Source organism: Martes martes, assembly GCF_963455335.1.
Source record: "Martes martes genome assembly, chromosome: 10".
Classification (NCBI taxonomy): Eukaryota; Metazoa; Chordata; class Mammalia; order Carnivora; family Mustelidae; genus Martes; species Martes martes.
The window spans coordinates 7,562,685-7,582,968 of record NC_137898.1 but is presented as its reverse complement, the minus strand read 5'-3'; the positions used below and the strand labels follow the sequence as shown (position 1 = coordinate 7,582,968).

At 59.2% G+C, this 20,284-nt stretch overlaps 1 protein-coding gene across 15 annotated transcripts in view; it reads right to left on the bottom strand.

Annotated features, from left to right (window-relative positions):
* Positions 1-2,478: 2,478 nt before the first annotated feature.
* The window catches only part of NRXN2 (neurexin 2), a gene marked incomplete at both ends in the record, with an annotated part of 96,448 nt that continues 78,642 nt past the window's right edge, over positions 2,479-20,284 (bottom strand). For 11 of the 15 annotated variants that reach the window (XM_080817168.1, XM_080817169.1, XM_080817172.1 and 8 more), the window contains 3 exons: positions 2,479-2,917; positions 14,592-14,670; positions 17,008-17,333. In XM_080817168.1, coding sequence (XP_080673294.1) covers positions 2,613-2,917; positions 14,592-14,670; positions 17,008-17,333 — 710 coding nt within the window. Of the gene's footprint in view, positions 3,500-14,591; positions 14,671-17,007; positions 17,334-20,284 lie in introns of all 15 variants that reach the window. The other 4 variants (XM_080817159.1, XM_080817166.1, XM_080817167.1 and 1 more) reach the window with 1 other exon arrangement.

Here is a 20,284-nt window from a genome sequence, read left to right as displayed (position 1 = left end):
AGAGCAGCCGTCAAAGACCCAGGCGCAAGGTCGTCTCTGGCACAGGGACAGGATGTCCTGGCAAGACTGCCCTGAGTCAGGGCCTCCCCCTGGCTTCCACAGGGGGGGTTAGAGCTGACCTCAGGTTCCAAGACTGTGAGCAGCGGGGGGCGAGCAGAGCCCATGCCTCCCCCCAGGTGGTTGGTTCAGAAGGGCAAGGAGAGGCCAAGTCTATGGAAACCCACACCTGGGGGGAGGTTGCAGGAGAGCTCACTCTCCGGCCAGTGACAAGAGTCTGGGGAAGAGCTCTCAAAGGTCCCTGGGGAAACACCCCAGGTTAAGGAGGATCCTCAAACAAAAGCTTCATTCCAGGATGGAAGGCAGGCGGGGGAGCTGGGGCAGGGTTGCCCCAGCTCCTGTGGACATCAAGCCCAAGGACTGTGAGAGGGATCCACGCCTAAAAAAGGGCCAGACTTGTGAGCTGGAAGCTGCAAGAAGGAACGGGCCGGCGACAGGGCCACCTGTGGTTGGAAGCTCGAGAAGCAGATCCGAGGGGTGAAGGGTGATGGTGAGCCAAAGGCAGGAGAAAGCAGAGCCAGGAGAGGGAGGCGAGATCCCCCAGCACAAAGTGGAAGAGATCCGAGTGGCAGAAGCAGGGCTGAGTCACAGCTCATGTGTCCAGTGGCGTGGCCATCCACCACTGCCACGTGAGAGACGAGGACCTCCCACACTCTGCTCCCCAGAGAATGCCCACAGGCCCAGGGCCTCAGGTACGTACAGCCCTCCCTGTAAGTTTCTACTCCTTGCCACTGAGCTTAGCAAATACAAACCGGCCTCGCAGCGTGTTTGGGACCGTGGCCCTGTTCAGAGTCTCCAGGAAGGAGCAAACACCTGGGGGTGAGGTTCTGGAGCCCCAGGACCTACCCACAGTCAGCCAGCACGGACTGGAGGTGGGGGGTTGGGGGGGTTGGGCTACAGATGATAGGGTCCAAATCCTTAGAGATGCAGAAAAAGCAGACTCTGGAGTTAGGCAGAACTGGGGGGTCAATGCAGACTCAGCCACTGAAGCTCTTGTCACCCGGGAATAACACCAGCTTCCCAAGGGCTTTAGAAACCCCAGGACCTTTGCAAGACCCATGCACAAACAGCATAGACACACTTTAACCACTAGGGCGCAACATGACGCTCTTGCCTCTGGGGATTTGCACTGAGACTCTCGGGTGGGTGGGCTGTCCCAGGCCACTCACCAGCTGGTCCCCAGCCCCATCCTCAGGCCAGGAGGGACATGGGGGTGAGACAAAGACAGGCCGCCCCCAGGAACCCCAAACCGTGCTCAGCCCAAAACTCTGGAGGCTACTTACCAGCTCTCACTGGCCAGTTTGTGCCCAAACCCCAGACCAGAGCCAGGACCGACGTCCCAACAGTACCCAACCCCCAAAAAACTGCACAGGACCGTTGGATTTGGAAAGTTTTTGTTTTCTTTTCCCACACATTTCCGGGGTTGGGGTGTTTTCCAAGACTCAGACACATTTGTTAACAAAGAGAGAAAAAAAACTGGGGGAGCAGGGAGCCCGTGGGCAGAGAAGTGACCCCAGCAGTCAGCGGGCAACGCCCGGCTCTCTCTCTTCCCTGATGCCCGCACCCAACGGGTGCCACAGGCTGCTGCTCGCGGTATCTAGATAATTTGTCTTTAATATATATCTGCATTTGCCTTTCCCTCCCACCCGCCCCCCCCACCCCTGCTCCTCCAGCAGCTTCCCCATCAATGCACGTCGCCCGGCGGCACACAACAGAACAGGCCTTTCCAGGCCCCGAGCCCCTTCCCTGGGCGGCACCAGGCCAGCGCCTCCTCCTGGTGGGCAGAGTCGGGGGCGCTTGGGGGGGCCACCCCACTGCCCCGCCCCGCCCCTGCTCCCCTCCCGCTGGGCCACTGGGCCCACCCGCCCGCCCTTCTCCCACCGACTCTGGAAACCCAAAGGTAGGAAAGGGAGAAACCAGACACACAAAAAAAGAAGTGGAGAGGGAGGGTGGGGACAGAGAGACACAGCAAGCCTGGGATGGGGGCCGGAGGGCTTGGGAAGAGAAGGAAGGCAGGAGGGACGGAGGGAGGAAGAAAAATGGAGGAAATGAACAAGACGAGTAGTGGACACGTTACAAAACCCCCAGCCTTCCTTCCCGCCCAACCCCACCAAAATAAAACTACCCTCCCCCCTTAAAAAAATAAATCAACCCAGGGCTGTGAGCACGTGCCCTGCCCGGGGCGGGCGCAGAGCGGAGAGGGACAGACCGCCCCAGGACGGACAGCGCCGCCTCACTGGACGGCCGGAGGAAGGGGACGAGCACGGGGTTTCCTTTTCTGTTTTTTTCTTTTTTCTTTCTTTCTTTTCATTTTTTTTCTTTCTTTTCATTTTTTCTTTCCTTTCTTTTTTCTTTCTTTTTTTTTTTTTGTTTTTGTTTTGTTTTGTTTTTTTGTTGGTTTTTTTTTTGTTTTGTTTTTTTGCGTTTCCTCTTCGTGAGAGAAGTCTGAGGCAGCCGGGGAGCGGGTCCCCAGAGCTCCAGCAGGGAGAGGGCTGCACCCTTCTCCCGGGCCCTCCCGGGAGGGGCACAGCTGGCAGTGGGCGCGGTGCCGGGGCTCAGACGTAGTACTCCTTGTCTTTGTTCTTCTTGGCCTTGCTGGGCGTCTTGGGAGCGGCCGGGGCCTTCTCTTTCACCACGGCCCCGTTGCTCTGGGCCGAGTTACTGATGTAGTTCCGGCTCTGGTCCACCTGGTAGGAGCCCTCGTCGCGGTTGCGGTATTTGTACATGGCGTAGAGGAGAATCAGGATGCAGAGCGCCGCCGCCGCCACGATGCCCACCACCATGCCCGTGGTGCTGCTGGACTCCCGGATCACCTCCACCGCGCCCGGCGGGCCGCGCTCCCCGGGCCCCGTGGGGTTGGCTGTGGGCAAACGGGGGAAGCCGGGGGCGGCGGTCACGCCGGGGCGCAGGGGAGGGGGCCTCCGCGGCTCGAAAGACGTGGGGGCCCCGGGCCCCAGGGGGGGGTTCTCCAGCAAGGGCTGCAACGGGTCTCGGTGGTTCATTTTGCCCGCAGGCAGGTTGGGGGCGGGGGCGGAGGGGGCCAGCAGCACCCCGGGGGCGCCCGTGGCCCCATCTGTCCTGAGGTTGGGCCGGGGAGCGGGTTTGCGGGGCGAGAGGAGGGTGGTGCGGTCCGTGACCAAGGGGAAGGTGGTGTAAAAGTCCTCGTCGTCCGTGGGGGGGAGGCTGGAGTCAAAGACCTCCCCGGACGCAAAGCCGGAGGCCTCGATGGGCTCCTCGCAGTCGCTGTCGTCCTGCTCGGCCTGGCACGGGCCCCCGGCGGGCGGGCGGCGGGCCGCAGGCGGGGGCAGGGTGTCTTGGGTGGCGCCCACGCCCGTGAGGAAAGGATAGAAGGTGGGGGGTGGGGGCACGAAGGGGGACCGGGTGGCCACGGGAGGGGGGTCTAAGGAGTCCTCCGTGATAATGGGCAATATTAACTCTCCTCCTAGAACAAGAGAGAGAAGAGAAAAAACAGGGTGTCAGCGAGGGCCCGGGGTGCAGGCGGCCGGCACGAGAGAGAAACAACAGCCTCACACACCCAAATCGGTTCCAATTGGCTTTGGCGGAGACTAGAGCGGGCCGCGCCCGCCCGCCAGCCGGCCGGAGCACTGCGCTTTAAGCGGGCAGCGGCTCAAATGCCCTGGGCGCCCCACGCACGGGCTCTGTGGCTCACTGGGTTTTGGTCTTTTGTTTGTCTTAAGAAACCAAAAGGAACAGAAAGGAAAAGGAAATCGAAAAGAAATGGAAAAAAAAAAAAAACTCTACCGGTTTAAGGCTTAAAAACAGATACAAGAGCAGCATTTAAACAAACCTAACAACAGTATCTTTTAGGGTTTTTTTTTTTTTCTAGATTTTTCTCTTTTTTTGCTTTTGTTTTTTTTTTCTTTTGTTTTTAAAAAAGAAGATAGCATACCACGGAATTCAGGCAACTTACATCAACAAATAGGCCGTGTGATTTTAGCATGAAGAAAAAAATTACAAACAGAGCTGTGTAAGCGGGTTCTCCCGGAAAAAATAAGAAAAAAAACAACTTTTCCGTACCACGTTTTCTGTCTATCTGTTTGGTATCTCCCTCCCTCACTCTTCTCTCCCTGGACATCTTGCTTCCTCCTGAATACTCTCTCTCCTCCCTCACTTGTGCCCTCTCCCCCTCATTAAACACAAAGCTAAAATCTACACAGTGCAGGCTGGCATTGAGAAACTGTTACCACCACTTGGTGTCAGCGTGTGTGGGGGGTGGGGGGGTGGGGGAGAGCAGTGGGAAGGAGGGCTGGGGGAAGAGGTACATGGCTGGCAGCTACATGGGTGAGAGGACTTGAGAGGGGATGATCACGGGAAGCTTTGAAGGCTGATTGCTAGCCGGCCATGGGAAGATGAGAACTTGAAGGTGGGAGGTGACAAGGTCCATGAGAAAGAGTGGGCAAGGAGGAGACAGACACGCTGGAGAAGGGTCCTGTCCCATAGGACTTTGGGCAAGGTGGTGAGAAGCCATGTAGAGGCAGGGAGGTGGGGAGGGGGTGGGAATGAGGGAGGGAAGTGCACTGGGGACACATGAGTCCTGAGCTAACCCTAATTCCCCGACTTTCTCTGTCTTCACCCTCCACCTCTGACCCCCACTGGCTTCCCCCCTCCCCCTCCCCAGAACCCCCATGGGCCGCCAGGACCTGACCAGGGCTTGACTGCCTCTGGCCCTCTTATTATTGTTAAAACAATAATAAAACAACGGAAAGAAGAAGAAAGCAAAAAAAGAAAAGAAAATACATACACAGCCATCTGGGAAGGAAGCACTTGCTAATACAGGGCCCCGGACAGGGGTTGGGGTGGGGGGACACTAGTGGGCAAGATTTGTGGGGGCTCATTAGGTCTCCTCTCCCCCTAGGTCTCATAACTGAGGTACCCTGGGCATAAACTGCAATTCCCATCAGCCCTAAAAGGTGGGAACTACAACTCCCATTAGCTCTTGGAGGGATATGGACTACAATTCCCATCAGCCCCTGGGTCAACAACTACAACTTCCATCAGCCCACTACCCCTTCCCAAATACTGCAACCCACTGGTGTGGGGTAGAGCCAGCAGGAGTCTGGCTCTAGGGGGCTTAGGGGAAGTCTTCCTCCTGTTAGAGGGGCACCTCTGGGTCTGGTTGGGGCTGAAGATTTCCTCTCTAGCTCTCCCTCCACCCAAGCCCTGCCCTAACCCTGGTCTCTGCAGGGTGTGGTTTTCATGACTCCACAACCCCTACCCCCTCCTTTGGAAGTATCCCAGGGCCCCACTGCAGCCAGACCAGCCACGTGCCACTGCCACATCTTTCCGTCCCTCCTCCTGTTCCTGCACCCTGAGCCCGCCAGTGTCTGTGCTTGCTGCTCAAACACTGCTGATCTTCACGTCCCAAGCTCCAGCAACCGGGCAGCGCTGTCCTTGGCCACACCAGCCAGCCACAGCCAAGATCTGGCCATTGAACTTGTAGCTTGCCAAGCTCCTCAGGCTGCTCCTCCCACCAGACTCCACTCTCCCCCTGGGCGAGGGCTCACCTGCACCCCAGACCGTGAAGCCCCAGGGCACCTGGCCTTTCTGGGGCGCCGCCACACTGAGAAACTGAGCCAAAAACAGACAAGCAGGTCCTGTGGAGCTGGGACCATCCACCATCGGTCTTTTATGGAGGAGGATTCGGAGGCCTGGGGTGGGCAGGACTTCCCAAGACCACTAGGGCGGAGTCTCTCAAGGAGCCTGGAAAGGTCTGATTCACCCTCCCCATGCCCACAGTAATCTGCTTGACTCTCAGCTCGGTTGCTAACCTGGGAGGCCATGCTGTGTGACTGTGGACATGCTTCTCTCACTCTTCTCAGCTTCCTCATCTATAAAATTAAAGTATTGGGCTCCAGGCCCAGGGTGAGGCCAAGGCCGGGCTCCCACAGACCTCCAGCCTATGGAGGTTACTCATCCGAGTAATTACTCATCCGAGTAATTTGTCCCTCTGGCCCCTCCTGAGCTCTGGACCCACTACGGATGGCCCAGCACCCTGGTCCCTGGGTAAGGACAACACTCAGCTTCAGCTCCTGGTGGGAGGCTGGCAGCCTGTGTCCAATGATGGCACGGTTCCCCTCCCTGCTGGACCATACCCCCTCCCCTCTTCCTGAACTTTGCCTTCTGTTCAGAGAACACCTTGCCCAACCAAATACCTCCTCTTCCAGGAAGGCTTGAGGCCCATTTCCTTAGCACCCAGCATGGTGCCTGGTATCCGGGGATGGCATGGGAGCCGCTCTCATGGGCCAGAGCACCTGGATTCTGAATGGCCTCCCTCTCCTGGCCTAAGACAGCAGGCGCTGCGGAGTTTAGCCTGCTAGGCGCCTTGCTTCGTGGCCCCAGCCCTCCCCCGCAGCCATCTCTACCTTCCATCTTCCATGGGGCCACCAGCAGCTCCTGGAAGCTTCAGGATCAGGCTTGTCCTGGGCAGGCTTGTGCCCCTCAACTGGCTGCCCATACCTAGGGCCCAGGATGCTAGGGCCCAGGGAGGAGTCCCACGCTAGGGGGCTCGTCATGCCCTAGAGGGGCTGATCAGGCAAATCAGGGCACAGATCTTATCTTTCTATTCTCTTTCTCACCCCCAGATAGACTTGGGGGGGGGGGCAGGGGGAAGGGCTTTAGGCCTTGGGCCACAGACAAGTCCTGCCCTGCCTGAGCCCTCTGCAACCATTTGCTCCAACATACTGGTTCTTTAGGTCCTGGGGGCACAGAGGCTCCCCCTGTGCAGTCTTCCCCAAGCTCCAGAGCCCTCCCAGGCCTAGTCACATTGACTCTTGCCCTCGTCCTTCTACCCCAGCTGTGTCCTGGCCTCCACATCCAGGTCTTAGCCCTGTCCCTACGTGCCTAGCTTCTCTAGGAGCTTTCCCTAGGCCCTGCTCTGTCCACGGCTTTGACAGCATCTCCTGAGGGTGTCCTGCACTCACCCACGTCCTCCATACCAGCTGCCATCTCTGCCCCTCACTGCTCCCACTCTGTCCCCAAGATAGCGTGCTGCCAAGACCCCACACTCCCTCCTTCCCCCAGATTCATCCCAGCCAATCTGGGCTCTGTGGCCAGCAAGTCACATGCAACATAGGGTACTGGGTTTTCCTGGGGGTCATACACTGGTCCGGGAGAGGTCAAGCAAGCTTGCCCTGGTGAGGGTCTGGAGCAAGGGAGGGCCCCTCAGAGACTCCTGTGAAAAGCCCAATCAGGGGCTCCCTGGGCCACCCTTGCCACTGGGCATTGGAGATAGCAGACTCGCAAAGACTTGTAGGGGTGCCTGGGACTGGGTTCAGCTCTCCAAGGGTGCACCCAGAGATGGGGTACCCCTGGGAGTCTGATGAAGAGCCTAGGCCACTTCCCTCCCCTACCCCATGTAAGGGGGCTGCAGCCCTTGGAAGAACTCACAGGCACATTTATCACAAACCCCACCCCCCCTCCACTCAAGTTGAATGTCAGGGCACGTCAGTTCCACTTGCTAGAGAATTCCATCTGGCCACGGAGACCAGCGGCCATTCCTGAGCACCCCTTCCTCCCCCTGCTCCCCTACCTCTAGGGACTGATGCACCAGCCCGCTGAGCTCTTTCTGCCTTCAGGACACAGAGGATCCTGACTAGAAACCTACCCAAGAACCCCATTCCCACCCAACCAGGATGGCCCCACCCACAAGCGCCTGGAACCTGCCCTGGGGTTGGAAGAGCCAGAAAGCCATAGCCCCCAGGGCATTTCATGTGCGTTAAAAAGGGAGCCCCTTAGTGTGGCCACAGCTCTTCAAGGGCTTGACTTGGCACACGGTCTCTCTGTGCACAATCACAATAAGGCACTCTGTCTTCCTGGTGGACATGGCCCTGCTCCCGGGACCAGGACGAGCAGCTGGGTGAGCAGAGAGCGCCAGCTAGCTCTCAGCCCTTACTCACCTGTTCCAGCCCAGAACCAACCACCTGTGCCACTGGGTGTGGTAGCCCAGAGGATGGAGCCCCACCCCACTCAGACACCCCAGCATAGCCACAGCAAACATCAAGGTGGACCCAAGGTCAGGCAGGGCTCTGTCTTGTGTGTGTGTGTGTGTGTGTGTGTGTGTGTGTGTGTTTGCATGCAAGAATACACCCTCAAAGTCCATTTCCGTGCACCTGGGCACACATCTCTAAGCCTGTGTGCGTGTGTACACAAGCCTCGATGGATCCAAGTACACGGACTTGGGCATTAGGGAATCAGAACAGACGTGTGCATGTAAGTGAGCCTTTCATGGGGCTTGTGTCCACCCACCTCTGAGCCTGAGTCAGAACTCGTGTGTGTGTGTGTGTGTGTGTGAATGCACGCCTATGCTGCTGGGGACATGTGAGCATGCCACCATGGGTCTGAGCATATGAGGTAGGCTTCATGAGCGCCCCTTTTCCCAAACTCATTTTCACCTCTCCACTGAAACTACACTTCCCAGCACCCCTTGCAACTAGGTATGGTCACATGACTGAGCCAGGCGCACTGCCACTATTGGCCCACCGGAAGTGCCCTGTGTGCGATTCACCTTGCTTTTTCTCCTCCTTCCGGTGACCTTGCAAACCACATGGTGAATATCAAGGAGGAGCCATAAGATGGAAGGAGTCTGGATTCCCAAAGCACCCTTTGGGGCCAAGCCACTGGCTGACCAGGAGCACCCTGGCGGGGCTTCCCCTGAGTGAGAAACCTCCCTTGAGGTACCCACTGAGATTTGGGGGTCATCTGTTCCAGAAATAAATGTTACCTGAACTAATACAGACACTGAACCAGAAACGTGCATCACAAGAACCGGTGGCCTTCCGACAACAATCCAAGGAAACGGCTGGAAAGATGCAGAACCACAGCAAAGCAGTGGCAGGACATCCGGTTCTAACCCTGCTTGTGATGACCTACAGGGAAGGCCAGGTGTCTGCTGAGGCTGAGGCACCAAAGGAACCTGCCAGAAAGTCGGGGTGCCAGTGCCGGCTTTTACTGTCTGCTTTCAGCCACATATCACAAGAAGACAAAGTTAGGCAAGAGTGGGTAGGTTTGCAAGCAGAGAAGGGAACAGAGAGAGCCCAGGAAGGGGAGGGGCGTGCCAAGTGTCAAGAGAGCCCCTGCTTCCAACCCGCAGATCACGAGAGGTCAGCAATGGCTTTGAGGGAACATGACCCAGCGAAACCTCCCTCTGAATAAGGAGGGCCCAGCCGTGCCCCACAGATCAGACTAAAGACATGGCCTCCCCACCTACTGTTTCCGAGGCCCTCAAAATAGTCATGTCTAAATTAAGAGACAAGCAAGGATTCGGAGAAACAAGGAAACAAAGCGCTTGACAAGTATGTCTAGGAAAGAACGCTGAGTGCAGTTATCTCGATAGCTTGATCCTTTGGGCCCCCAAATATACAGGAGCAGGAAGTGGGCTGTCAACACCATGGGGCCCCCAAGAAGGACATTTTCCCAACACCCACTTCAGAGATGGCCGTGGAGGGTAAGAACTGGGAAGAACCTCACCCAGGCCAGCGCCGGGGCCACAAACAAAGGAGAGGGCATTTCTTGGAGACCAGAGAGGCTGAGTTTAAGGAAGAAACTTTCCCGCTTCAGGGGTGGAGGGCTGGATTTCCTCAACTACTTCCTTAAAACCAAGAGCCTCTGTGTGTCTTCCTCCATCCTTCCCTTTCTTGAATTAGAGTGGCCATGGTGGCCGCCTCTGGCCCACCCACTGGATGCGGGGTGTGCGGAGCTGTGTGGACAGTGAGATCGGCTATCCTGTTATTTCACAGGGACCCGGACCAAATATGGGTCCTCGGGAGCAAGTCTGGACACGACAATGGGCCACCGCCTGCCAGTCACCATCACCTCTGCCTTGACGGCCCTGAGTGGGAGGGGCTTCAGGGTGTCAGGAAGATTGACATGGATTATGGGTGGCCCAAAGGCCACACCAGGTAGATAAGTTGCCAGTTGGTCCCCAAATCTGTTTGTGCTTCCTTCCTGGGGGACTTCCTGGACGCGGAGCTGCGGCCACATGACTGAGCAGAAGCAGCAGGTGTAACATGGGTCTCCCTCCCGGGCCTGACCCACAGGACCCACCCCTTCGGGACCCCGCCTGTCAGTCACCTTCCACCACAACTGAGGAGGTCACCCAGGGAGGGCGACAAGGCCCTGAGTTAGCACGTGCCGAGGAGCGGCCCACCCACCGGGAACACTGGTTTGTGACTTTAGGTGAAGGACACACATGCTTCTGTGTAACAAACCACAGGGTGGTGGAGGCTGTACCCATTGCCGCGACCAGTATCACCTCAAGAAACGCTGGAGGGGAGCGCCTTTGTGCCCCTGGGATTCTGAGCGGTGTGTGGGTCTGAGCAAGTGTGTCTGTGTGTCCGTGGACCTGAGCCCGTGAAAGCCTCGGGGGGTCTCGTCTATGCGTGCCTGGGGGCCAAGCCTGTGGGGTGAGCGCACGAGCTGCTCCCCCATCTGGGAACCTGACTACATGGGCCCGCGTGCACCCTTGCGGGTCTGAACAGCTGTGTGTGCGCACATGGTGGTGGGGGGGGTGCATTTTGCTGGGTCTGAGCACGTCTGCACGGCCCGAGGGCCTGAGGGTAGGAAACCCTTCCCCGTGCAGCTCAGGTGTTCGTCTGAGCACAGGAGTAACTGGGTCAGTACCTGTGCGGGCCCGCCTGGGCCCGTGTAGACATGAATGCGTGTGTGTGTGTGTGTGTGTGTGTGTGTGCATGTGTGTGTCTCTGCACAAAAGGATATGAATGTAAGAATGAGCCTCTGCAGGTCCGAGCTCGGGGGCCTCGGAGGGCCCCCTCTCATGGGGCAATGGAGGGGGGCAGGCGTGCCTCTGTGGGAACGAGCACAAGTGCCGGGACACAACATCCCTCTGAGGGTGTGTCTGTGCGTCCGAGTGCCTGTGAACCTACTCGTGGGATGCTGCAGGTCCAAGCATGAGGGCACACTTGGGTGGGGCTGTGCCACACGCGCCTGAGAGCCTGGGCACAGGTGTGTGCCTCCCGGAACTCCTGTGAATGTGTGTGCACATGTGCGTGCATGTGTGCGGCTACACCTCAGGGGGTCCAGGTGCCCTGTACATGCCTGCTCTGAACACAAGCACACGGCCCCTTGGAACCCTCTGTGAGCATCTGTAAGTCTGGGCACGCACGGAGGACGTGGTGGGAGCACGTGTGTTACGCAGCAGGATCTGTACACACGTGTGTGCCTCTGTGCGCCGACCGCAGGTGTGGATTCTGGGCGTCCGAGAATGTGCATGGGTAAGCTCACCCCGAACACACATGCCCGTCGCAAGGGTTGGAGGGTGCGGGAGCTTCTGAGCATGTGCATTGGATCCCAAACGTTTGGTCTGCGCCTCAACAGGTTGGAGTGTGTGTGGGAGCGTGCCTCCACGGGCTGAAGACACCCTGGGTGCACACCCTGGTGTGACGAGCACTCATAAGTGTGAAACACTGTGGGTCTGAGCAGGTGGGCACTGGTGAGCAAGTGGGCAGGTGTGAGTTTGCTGGGAGATCCCTACATGTATGTGCATAGCTGTGTGTGTGTATGCCTCTGTGTGTGCATAGAAGTGTGTGACTCTGGGGATCTGAGTCTGGGTGTGCACTTCCCATGCACCCCGAGGCAGGGCACACTCCGATCCCTACAGGCACCCAGCACACAACATGATGTGTGGGTCCAGCGGGCTAAGACAGTAAGACATGACCCTCTATGCAGAGCATGCCCCCACTAAAGGCACTCCCATTCCAAGCAATCTAAACACTGTGTTTAGATCTAAACAACGATATCCTTGGGTATCCAACCTCGGGTGAAATACCCATGTTCCAGGATGATCTCACCAAGCCGCGAGGAGGAGGAGTGGGGCCCCGGGGTCTGTGAAGGGCCCCAGGTCAAGGGAAAGGATGGAAAGCAAGTCAGGATGATCCCAGGCTTGACATCTGGACGCAGGGAGGAGGACCCGGCAGGTGGGAAGCACGCCAATGTCCTGGGGTCCGTTGGGTAAGCCCCTGGTTAGCCACTGTTTCCAGCCAGGCTGCCCTTGACTCTAACCCTGACCTTGGAGCCCAAGGAGGCCTGACCCTTGGCTAGAGGAAAAAGCCTCCTTTTTTCCTCTGGGGGCACAAGAGGGCCTCTGGCTGGAGCCCCTTTTCCTCTAAGTAGGGGGATGACATGGTCTAAATCAGCCTGAGGGGCTCTGGAGTCGTCTTGGTCCTCGCCTGGCCTCCCATCAAGATAAAAATCCAAGCTGAAGCATTTCAGAGTGGCCCGAGTATGGAAATGCAGGCGTGTGCTGTGCCCATCTCAGGGAGACCCGGGGGGCTTCAGGGGGCTTCGGGCGGCTTCCACGGGAGGCTTTGGCATGCGCTCCGCCCTCATGTTGAAGCCAGGGGCCCGGCTGCCCAGCAGCCCTACCCCCCAGCTTCACTGCTCCTCTACCCTCCAACCTCCCCTCATAGGTTTTGCCCTTTGATTGGGGGAGGGCAGCTGACCCACCTACTTCAGCTCCAGCTCGCTCCCTTGTCCCCACGCCACCTAAGGGAGCTCGGCCCCGGTGCACACGCTCGGCACCGCAGCTGGGAAGCTAGAACTTTGGTAGATAGCGTGTGGCCTTGGTACGGTCCGGGATGGGCTGCCTGTCCCTGCACTGTGGCAGTCTGGCCCAACACTCTTCTCCATGGGGTCCAGGGAGAACAGTCCCTTCCCACCTCCCCCCCCCCCCGCCCCCAGAGTGAGCACATGCATGCAAACACATGGGACGGGGCCAAGTCCCCTTCTCTCATGATCCGCCCGCCCTTTGTCCCCAGAGTCCTATCCCAGGGCTCTCAGGGGGCCATTCATCACAGCCACTTTCCAAAGGCCTGGGCTCAAGGCACCACTTCCACGTCCAGGAAAGCCCAGTCCGGACGAGTCAAAGGAGTAAAGCAGGGTCAAGGGGGGAGGGCCATATGGAAGCTGCCAGATGCCCAGAGCCTCCCAGAGCAATGGCAGAGCACGGGGGGGCGGGGGTGCATCCCCGAGCGGAGACGGCCTAGTGAGATGGAGCCAGATGGCCCCCCAGCAGAGGGGCCTCCCCACGGTGGAGGGCGTCTGTTCCAGAAAGCACCAGCTCTTGGTTGTGGATGGGGAGGCCTTTCCAACCCAGCAGCCTACAGCTCCTCCAAGTGCCTCAGGGCCCAGGACCACCAAACAACCCTCTTCAGCCCTGGCTGACGGTGTCGGGGGGCCTGTGGCCCAGAACTGCCTCTCCCCTTTGTCTCTGGAGGCTGAGCCTCTACCCCAAGGCTTCACAGTTTTTCTTGCTTTCCCCACACTCCTTCCACGGTCGCAGCCTATCCTCAGCTTGAGCGTCTCCTCTGGGACTGGCAGACCGCCCCCACCCCCACCCCAGGCCAGATTCACACTGCCCCGGTCACACTGCCCACCTCATCTGCGCAGTCACCTCCCCCAACCCCGCAGGAGTCTGCTCAGCCTCCAGCCTTCCAGTAGCAACAGCCCAGGTGCCACGCATTGCGAGGGAACCAGGAGAAGTCTCTGGAAACCCCAGCCAGGGAGGACGCTTATCCAGGCCACCACCAAGTCCCATAACCCTTCGCTGGGAAATCTGGCCACATTCAGTCCTTCCTCCCTTCCCGCTGCCAGCTGTAAGCACCAGGACCTCCGCTTCCCAGGCCCTCCCTCCCCCCTGGGTCCTCTCAGCCACCCCCAACCTTGCACCCACTGAGCCGCTCCACACCCCACTCTTCTCATTGGTGCTGGAGGCCCACCCTTCCTTTGCCAATGGGGTCTCTCTCTGGGGCCGCACCCTTCTCTCCAGCTGAAAGGATCCAGCAGAGGCCTGGAACGCCACCCCCAGGAAGCCCTCCCTCCCAGCCCTGCTCTCCTGCGACAGCAGCGGCTCCACTAGACATCTAGACCAGAACTCACGTCCCGATCTCCCCAGGGGACCACACATCTGGCCAGGGGCACCTCCCAGCCACATACTGCCGGGCACAGAGCTGCTGAGTGATAGACGGCCCCAGCTTGGTCTGGCCACCTCCCTGAGACCAGGAAAGAGGAGGGTTCTGGATCCAGCGGGGATCTCCTCTACTGCTGACCCAGGATAAAAATCAAGCCTCAGGGACTGATGGGGGTTGCAGTTCTGGACACAAGAGCTGATGGGATTTGTAGTTCCTCGGCCTGCGTTCTCCCACCTACCCTCCCCCTCCACCCTCCACCCCATAAAGACTCATGGGAGCTGCAGTTACTTATCTTGCTAGGGAAAAGTCTCCCTCTTTGTTTCCCAGCATTCCTTGGCCCTGAACCCCAGGATCCCCAGCTAAGGACCTCACTACCTCAGAGGGCTGGGCACTGAAGAGCCAGAAACTGCCTTGCCAGAGGGACAATTTGAGGGACCTGGGGGGGAACGGCAGGAAGGCAGAGGAAGCTATCAGGAAAAGGTAAAGCCTGGCAGCAGGCCCCTTGGGCTCGGGCAAGGTGGCAGGGACAGTCGCCCCCCTCCCATCAGCGTCACCTGGGCCCGGGGCAGGGGAGGGGGGAAAGGCACTCACCAGTACTGGGCTCACACTCTTCCAGGTCCTCGTCATCACTCGGACACTCGGCAGAGGCCACCAAGAGGTCATCCGTGTTCTGTGGGCGACAGGAGGGAGGGGTGGGGAAGAGGGTTCGGGGGTGGGTCAGTAGGCCCCAAAGCCACCTCTGGAGGTGCGGCACCACACAGGAGGTGGGTCCTGGGCTAAGAAACACACACCCTGATCTGTTGCCCAGTTCTCCCATTGCTCGCTGGGTGACCGAGAGCCCCCCGTTCCCCACGTGCAAATACAGACTGGCCAGCGCCCACCCTGCAGCAGCTCCCACAGCTCCTGGAGATCAGTGGGATGGTACGTGCTGTGTCTTTTATTTCTAGGAAGCTGGGAGGCTGGACGGCGGACCTGGGGGTGCAGGGCTGGAGCAAGGGGACCCCGGGCATCAGGGAGATGAGGCATGGGGGCGTCTGGAGGCCAGCACAGGCAGAGAAGGGGAGCAGAACCTGGGGTGGTAGGGGGTAGGGGGTGGCTCATGGCTCCAACCTCACTACCCCACCACCCATCATCTCTCTCCCAACCCCCTTCCCAGAGCCCGGAACCAGGCTGCACACAATAATTAGGGCTGTGGTTACCATGGCAATGGGAGTCGACTTTGTCAGCATTTTCTCTCCTCCTGATTGCAAAGAAAGAGAATCCCCAAGATGAGTGAATGTAAGGGGGCGGGGAGGGCAGTGTGCTCAGGGTTTGTTAGGGAAGAGACCCAAGGAGGGAAACCCGGAATCCAGGCAGGAGTGGAGCCCAAGAGAGGGCAGGAAGCAGGGAGAGGGCTCCTGGAAGCCGAGGGTGGGAGGAGCCTGGGGTGGGTGGGGGGGTGAAAGGGCCGAATGGTGCCTTTTCTCAGCTCCCCCCGGCCCCATCCCATCTCCAGAAGACTGGTTTTCCTTCCGCACCCTCGCCTCCCACCAGCCCCAGCCTCTCCTATGGGGGCTTCTCCAGCACAGCTGTGACCCCGAAGGCCCCCACCCCTCTCTTCCACCTGGATGGTCAGTCCGTGGCCTCCCACTGAGACAGGGGCGCCCTTCTTGCCTCTGGGCACTGGGCACAGTAGGTGCCCAACCTTGGGTAGGACCAGGCCTTTCCCCCAGGGCTCCTTGCTCCCTGGGACAAGGCCTGGCCTTCAGAGAGCCTAGCTTTTCTTGGCAGTGAAAGCAGAGGGGACGGGGGTCCAGACTTCTCTCTTCCCCTGCATGAGCCTGTCAGCCAGTGCCAGGCCCCCTACAGCACAGACTGGCCGGGAGGAGGGGACTCCGAGTTCATGGAGTCTGGCCCTCATGTACAGACACTGAAGATAGGCTGGCATGGAGTGGGAACCCCCCCCCACCCCCCCACCCCCCACCCCCCCACCTCCCCACACCCCCGCCCAGGCTGCCCTCAGACCTCTCCCTCACCCTGGGAGCTCAGAGCTCTCTCCAGGCACAGAGTCAGCAGCCATGGGTGATGAGGGACAGAAGTAGCTTGGGCACGGGGTACGGAGTGACTGAGTAAACCCTCCCCGGGCCACAGTCGTTGATGGTGACAATCAGAAAACTCAGCTGGGCCCCCGAGTTGCCGCCTTAAGTCACACATGCTCAGCTGGCTTTTGGCACCCGGAAAGCCAGGCCTGTCCTGCCCCGTGAGAGCCTCATTCCCCAGGTTTGACCCCACTCCGCGTACAAGAGAAGATAAACTCAAATCACTTGGGCTTGTCCTGATCCGGAGAGAGCGCCTGAGCAGGTGGGGTGGGCAGCTCGGAGAGTAAAGCACTAGGAAACCGTCTGCACCAACACCCCCTCCGACACACAGGCACAGGGCACCCTGCCAGGCAGGGACACCTGCTCCGGGTCCCGAGGAGAGGACGTGAGAAGGCAGTGGGCTTGGAGTCCCACTGCGAGGACACCAGCAATCCAGGGGACACTGTTGTGGGCCTCCGACAGCCCCCAGCCAGCCACCCTCAGCTGAGCCTCTGGGCCCTCCAGGGCTGTCTCCTAGGTGCCCAGCCAGAGCAATGCCATCCCAGTTGTCCGCTCCCTGGCCTCTGGTACGGGCAGGTAGACGGGGCCGTCCCACCTTCACCCCAGCCCAGACTTCTCCCCTCTTAGGCAGTCTTCCCTGGTCTAGCTGGAGTACCAAACTCCCCCTTACCACTGGACCCGGCCCCTAGAAACAGTGACCACCTTCCCACAGACAACAGCCCTGGTCGCCAGGCCACTTCGGGAAGGGAGGCCTTTCCCACCTCACCTGTAGCACCGCCATGACGATGAGGAGACCGCAGCCTCCAGATCCCACCAGAGCCCTCAGACCCTCCCCTGGGCGCCAGAGTTGCTACGGGACATCAGCCCCGCCTCCCACCCAAAGCCTCACGAGGCCTCGCTCCTCGTCTGGCGGCCCCGTGGGCCCTCACCTGGGTGGTGCTGTCCCTCAGCGTGGGGGAGCGGCCCCGGCGCGTGGTCGTGGTAGCCATGGTGGTGGTGGTCTCCATGATGGTGGTCGCCATGTCGGCCAGCAGGGTGGTGGCCGTGGTCTCCGCGCTGAGCAGCACGGACGGCCCCTCCCCCACCAGGCGCAGGTGGCCTTCGGTCCGCACGTTGGGGTCGCTCTCGGCGGCCAGCGCCAGCACCTTGAGCCCATTGTAGTAGAGGCCGGACACCTGGCCCTGGAACGGGCGGCCCTGATCCCGGCCCCCGATCTTGATGGCAGCCTGGCTGTTGAAGATGGTCAGCTGGCGGCCTGGGAAGTGGGGGGGAGTTGGTGGGGGCGATGGACAGGGGAGGGGCAGGCAACGGGGAGAGATCGGAGAGGGAAGGGGAGAACAGAGGGAAGCCAAGGGAAGGAAAGAGGATGGAGGGGGAAACCGGCAAGGGGCAGGAGTGGGGGATTGGAGAAAACGAGGAAGGGGGCAGACACCAAAGGGAAAGTCCTTGTCAGCCACAGCCCCCAGCCCAGCCAGGTGGGGACCCCGGAGGGGGAGGGTCCCCAAGGCACACATGGGCTGGGAAAGGGAGCCCAGCTCCCCCCTCTCCCCGCCATGCTCATGCCTCTGACCTTCCCATCCCCCTCTCCTCTCCTGCTCCAGGGGCATCGCACCCCGCTCTTTCCCATCCCTCAATTTGATCCCCACCTTCTCCACCTGCTTCCCCAAACGTCCCACGCCCAGTGTCCAGCCCCGAGCCACGGAGCCCTCAGAAGCAGCAGACAGAGGAGACAAAAAGGCAGAGACAGAGAAGGAGACTGCCGGGCTGAGTGGTCAGTGCGCGTCAAAGCATAGAGGGAGCGACAGCCACCCACCGACGTGCCGGAGGTGAGGACGGTGCGCGGGAGGAGGGCTGGCGTGCGTGAGGGTGGGAGCAGCCACGCAGACCCCGCTCTGCCCTGCCAGCCACGCCAAGCCCTCTGACCTCTGGCCAGGCTCCCCTCTCACCTCCCCACTCCGAGGCCCAGCCGCTGCCCTGCCCAGGAGGGGGACCAGGCCCTGGAGAGCAGAGGCCTTCCTCCCCGCCCGGATGTGCAAGCACAGAGATGGAAAACGTTAAAGGGACCTTGCTTCGCTCGCTGACAGCCAAAAAAAACCCCGCTCCAGCTCCAATCTCGCTCGCCACTCAGCAGCTGTCACCTCAGCATCCCCCCTGGGTGGGGTTCGGCTGTTCTTTTTGGTTTTAGTGAATCTGGGGGTCGGTTTAACCCTCTGAGTTTGTTGCTTTGGTTTGGTTTTTAGAAAAGAGATTTATTGTGTTTTAAGTTTAGATTTAACTTTTGTTTTGGTGTTGCTTATTTCGGGAGGAGGGGGACAGAGGAATGACTCCATGGCCGCCCCTGCTCCCCTGGACCTTCAGCTGCGGGCGCTGGGGGGTTTAAGACCTGGCTTAGCCCTCGTTAGCCTCTGGTTAGTGCCTCTTTAAAGATCTGGTTTAGAGTTAGGTGTCTGTACGTCCTGCCCCCAAAACCTGGGCTGAGGATCGTCCAACTTGTGAAACCCACACTCTCTTCGGAAACACGGGTTCCCCGGGGCCACCCAACCATCTGTCTGACCCTCCCTGGTGGGGACTCTGCTGGGCTGTCTGGCCCCCTCCCACTGCCCAGCTCCTTACTGCAGCGTCACCATCTTACAAATGGGGGCGCCGGGGCCCACAAATGCTGAGCCCTAGTCAGTAGCAGCTGGAACACCAGACCCGGAGAGGTGCTCATGGACTACCGTCCACAGATAATTCCCAGGCGTAAGAGTTAGGAGACAATGAAGAGGAGAAGCCTCATGGTGGTCCAACAAGTTTGGGAAGCGACAGCTTTCGTTCTCACAGGACTTCTCAGAGCCTTTATTAAACCAACGTCCATGTGTATCTTCGAGAGGAAGAAACAGGATTCGGCATTTCCCAAGCTCATTTTACCACAAATCTCTTTCTTGGGAAGCCTCTTGTGGGACTTAGGCTGCTCCGGACATGTTTTGGAACTGGAAATTGGCTCATTCGATAAATATTTATTGAGCACCTACCTCATGCCAGAAGCTGACAGTAAAATCATCCCTCCAAGAGGGCCCAGATCTTGTTCTGAAATACCTCCCTGCTCCTCACTACATCTCATTCTCCCAGCAGCCCCCAGGAGGTAGGCTGAGGGGCTGGGGGGACTCACCCCTCCTGAGAAAGGGGAAGCAAGTTCCTCCTTCCACACTCTGGGAAATACCAGAGCATTTTGCCCCATCTTTCATTTTCCAGAAGCGGAAACAGAGGTCTAAAGAGAGGGTATGGCCCCGCAGCTAGGAAGGGACCGCTGGGGTTCATTGTCACCTGAACAGAAAGCCACCCCCCCCCGGGGGCCTGTCCAGCTCTGTCTCCCTGGGGTCACAAGTTGTCCCAGCCTCAGCCCAAGCTGCTCCCTTGGCCTTTCTGATTCTGGGAGTGGGAGGTGGGTAATGGAGAGGAAGCTACATAGGTCTGCGAACTTGGCCGCTGCAGCCCCGCCCGCCATGAACTCCTCAAAGGGTTAAAGTTCACCCCGCTGGAGAGAGCAACCCAGTGCGGCTGGGGGCTGTAGGTTTTAGCGATGTCTGTTACAGTCCCTTTAACTTTTTGTCCTGTTATGGATTTATCACATCTGGTTATCAGCGTGTTTAGTCCCCGCTGGCTGTGCGGGGGGCTGCAGGGGACATTTGGGGGTTTAGCTGGGCGACATTTAAAAGCACAGTTATCAGCTGGTTAGGTGGGGGTTTAACAGTTCTACTCCCCCCTAGAGTTTAGCCTTAGAGGTACAGAGCTCGCCCCCTCTCCGAAGGGAAGGGATGGCTTGGCCCTTGGCCCCAACTTCCCTTGGTGACAAGTGGCCTTCTCCCTCACACCCAGCAGTGTCTGGCCACTCCCTGTAGCCGCTCAGCGGGCCTGTTCTGTCTTCCTCATCAGTTCTAGCAGGCACAGAAAGCCCTGGGGGATGGCCACCCCTGGCCCTACCTCCTAGAATCCCCCTTCCCCCGCCTGTTTACTTCTGAGAGGCCTTCTGGACCCAGGTGGGCCCATTCCAGAGCCTGTCCCACAGCCACTCCCTTGGTAGCGGGTGGGGGGGTCTTTCCAGTAAGATGTGAGGCCTCCATACTTGCCTTTCCTCCTCAGATGACTCTGGGGAAGCCTTCCCACCCTCCCTTGGGATCCCAAGATGAGCGCTTTCTGCTTCTCAGTGCACTGCGGCCCCCTGGCCAG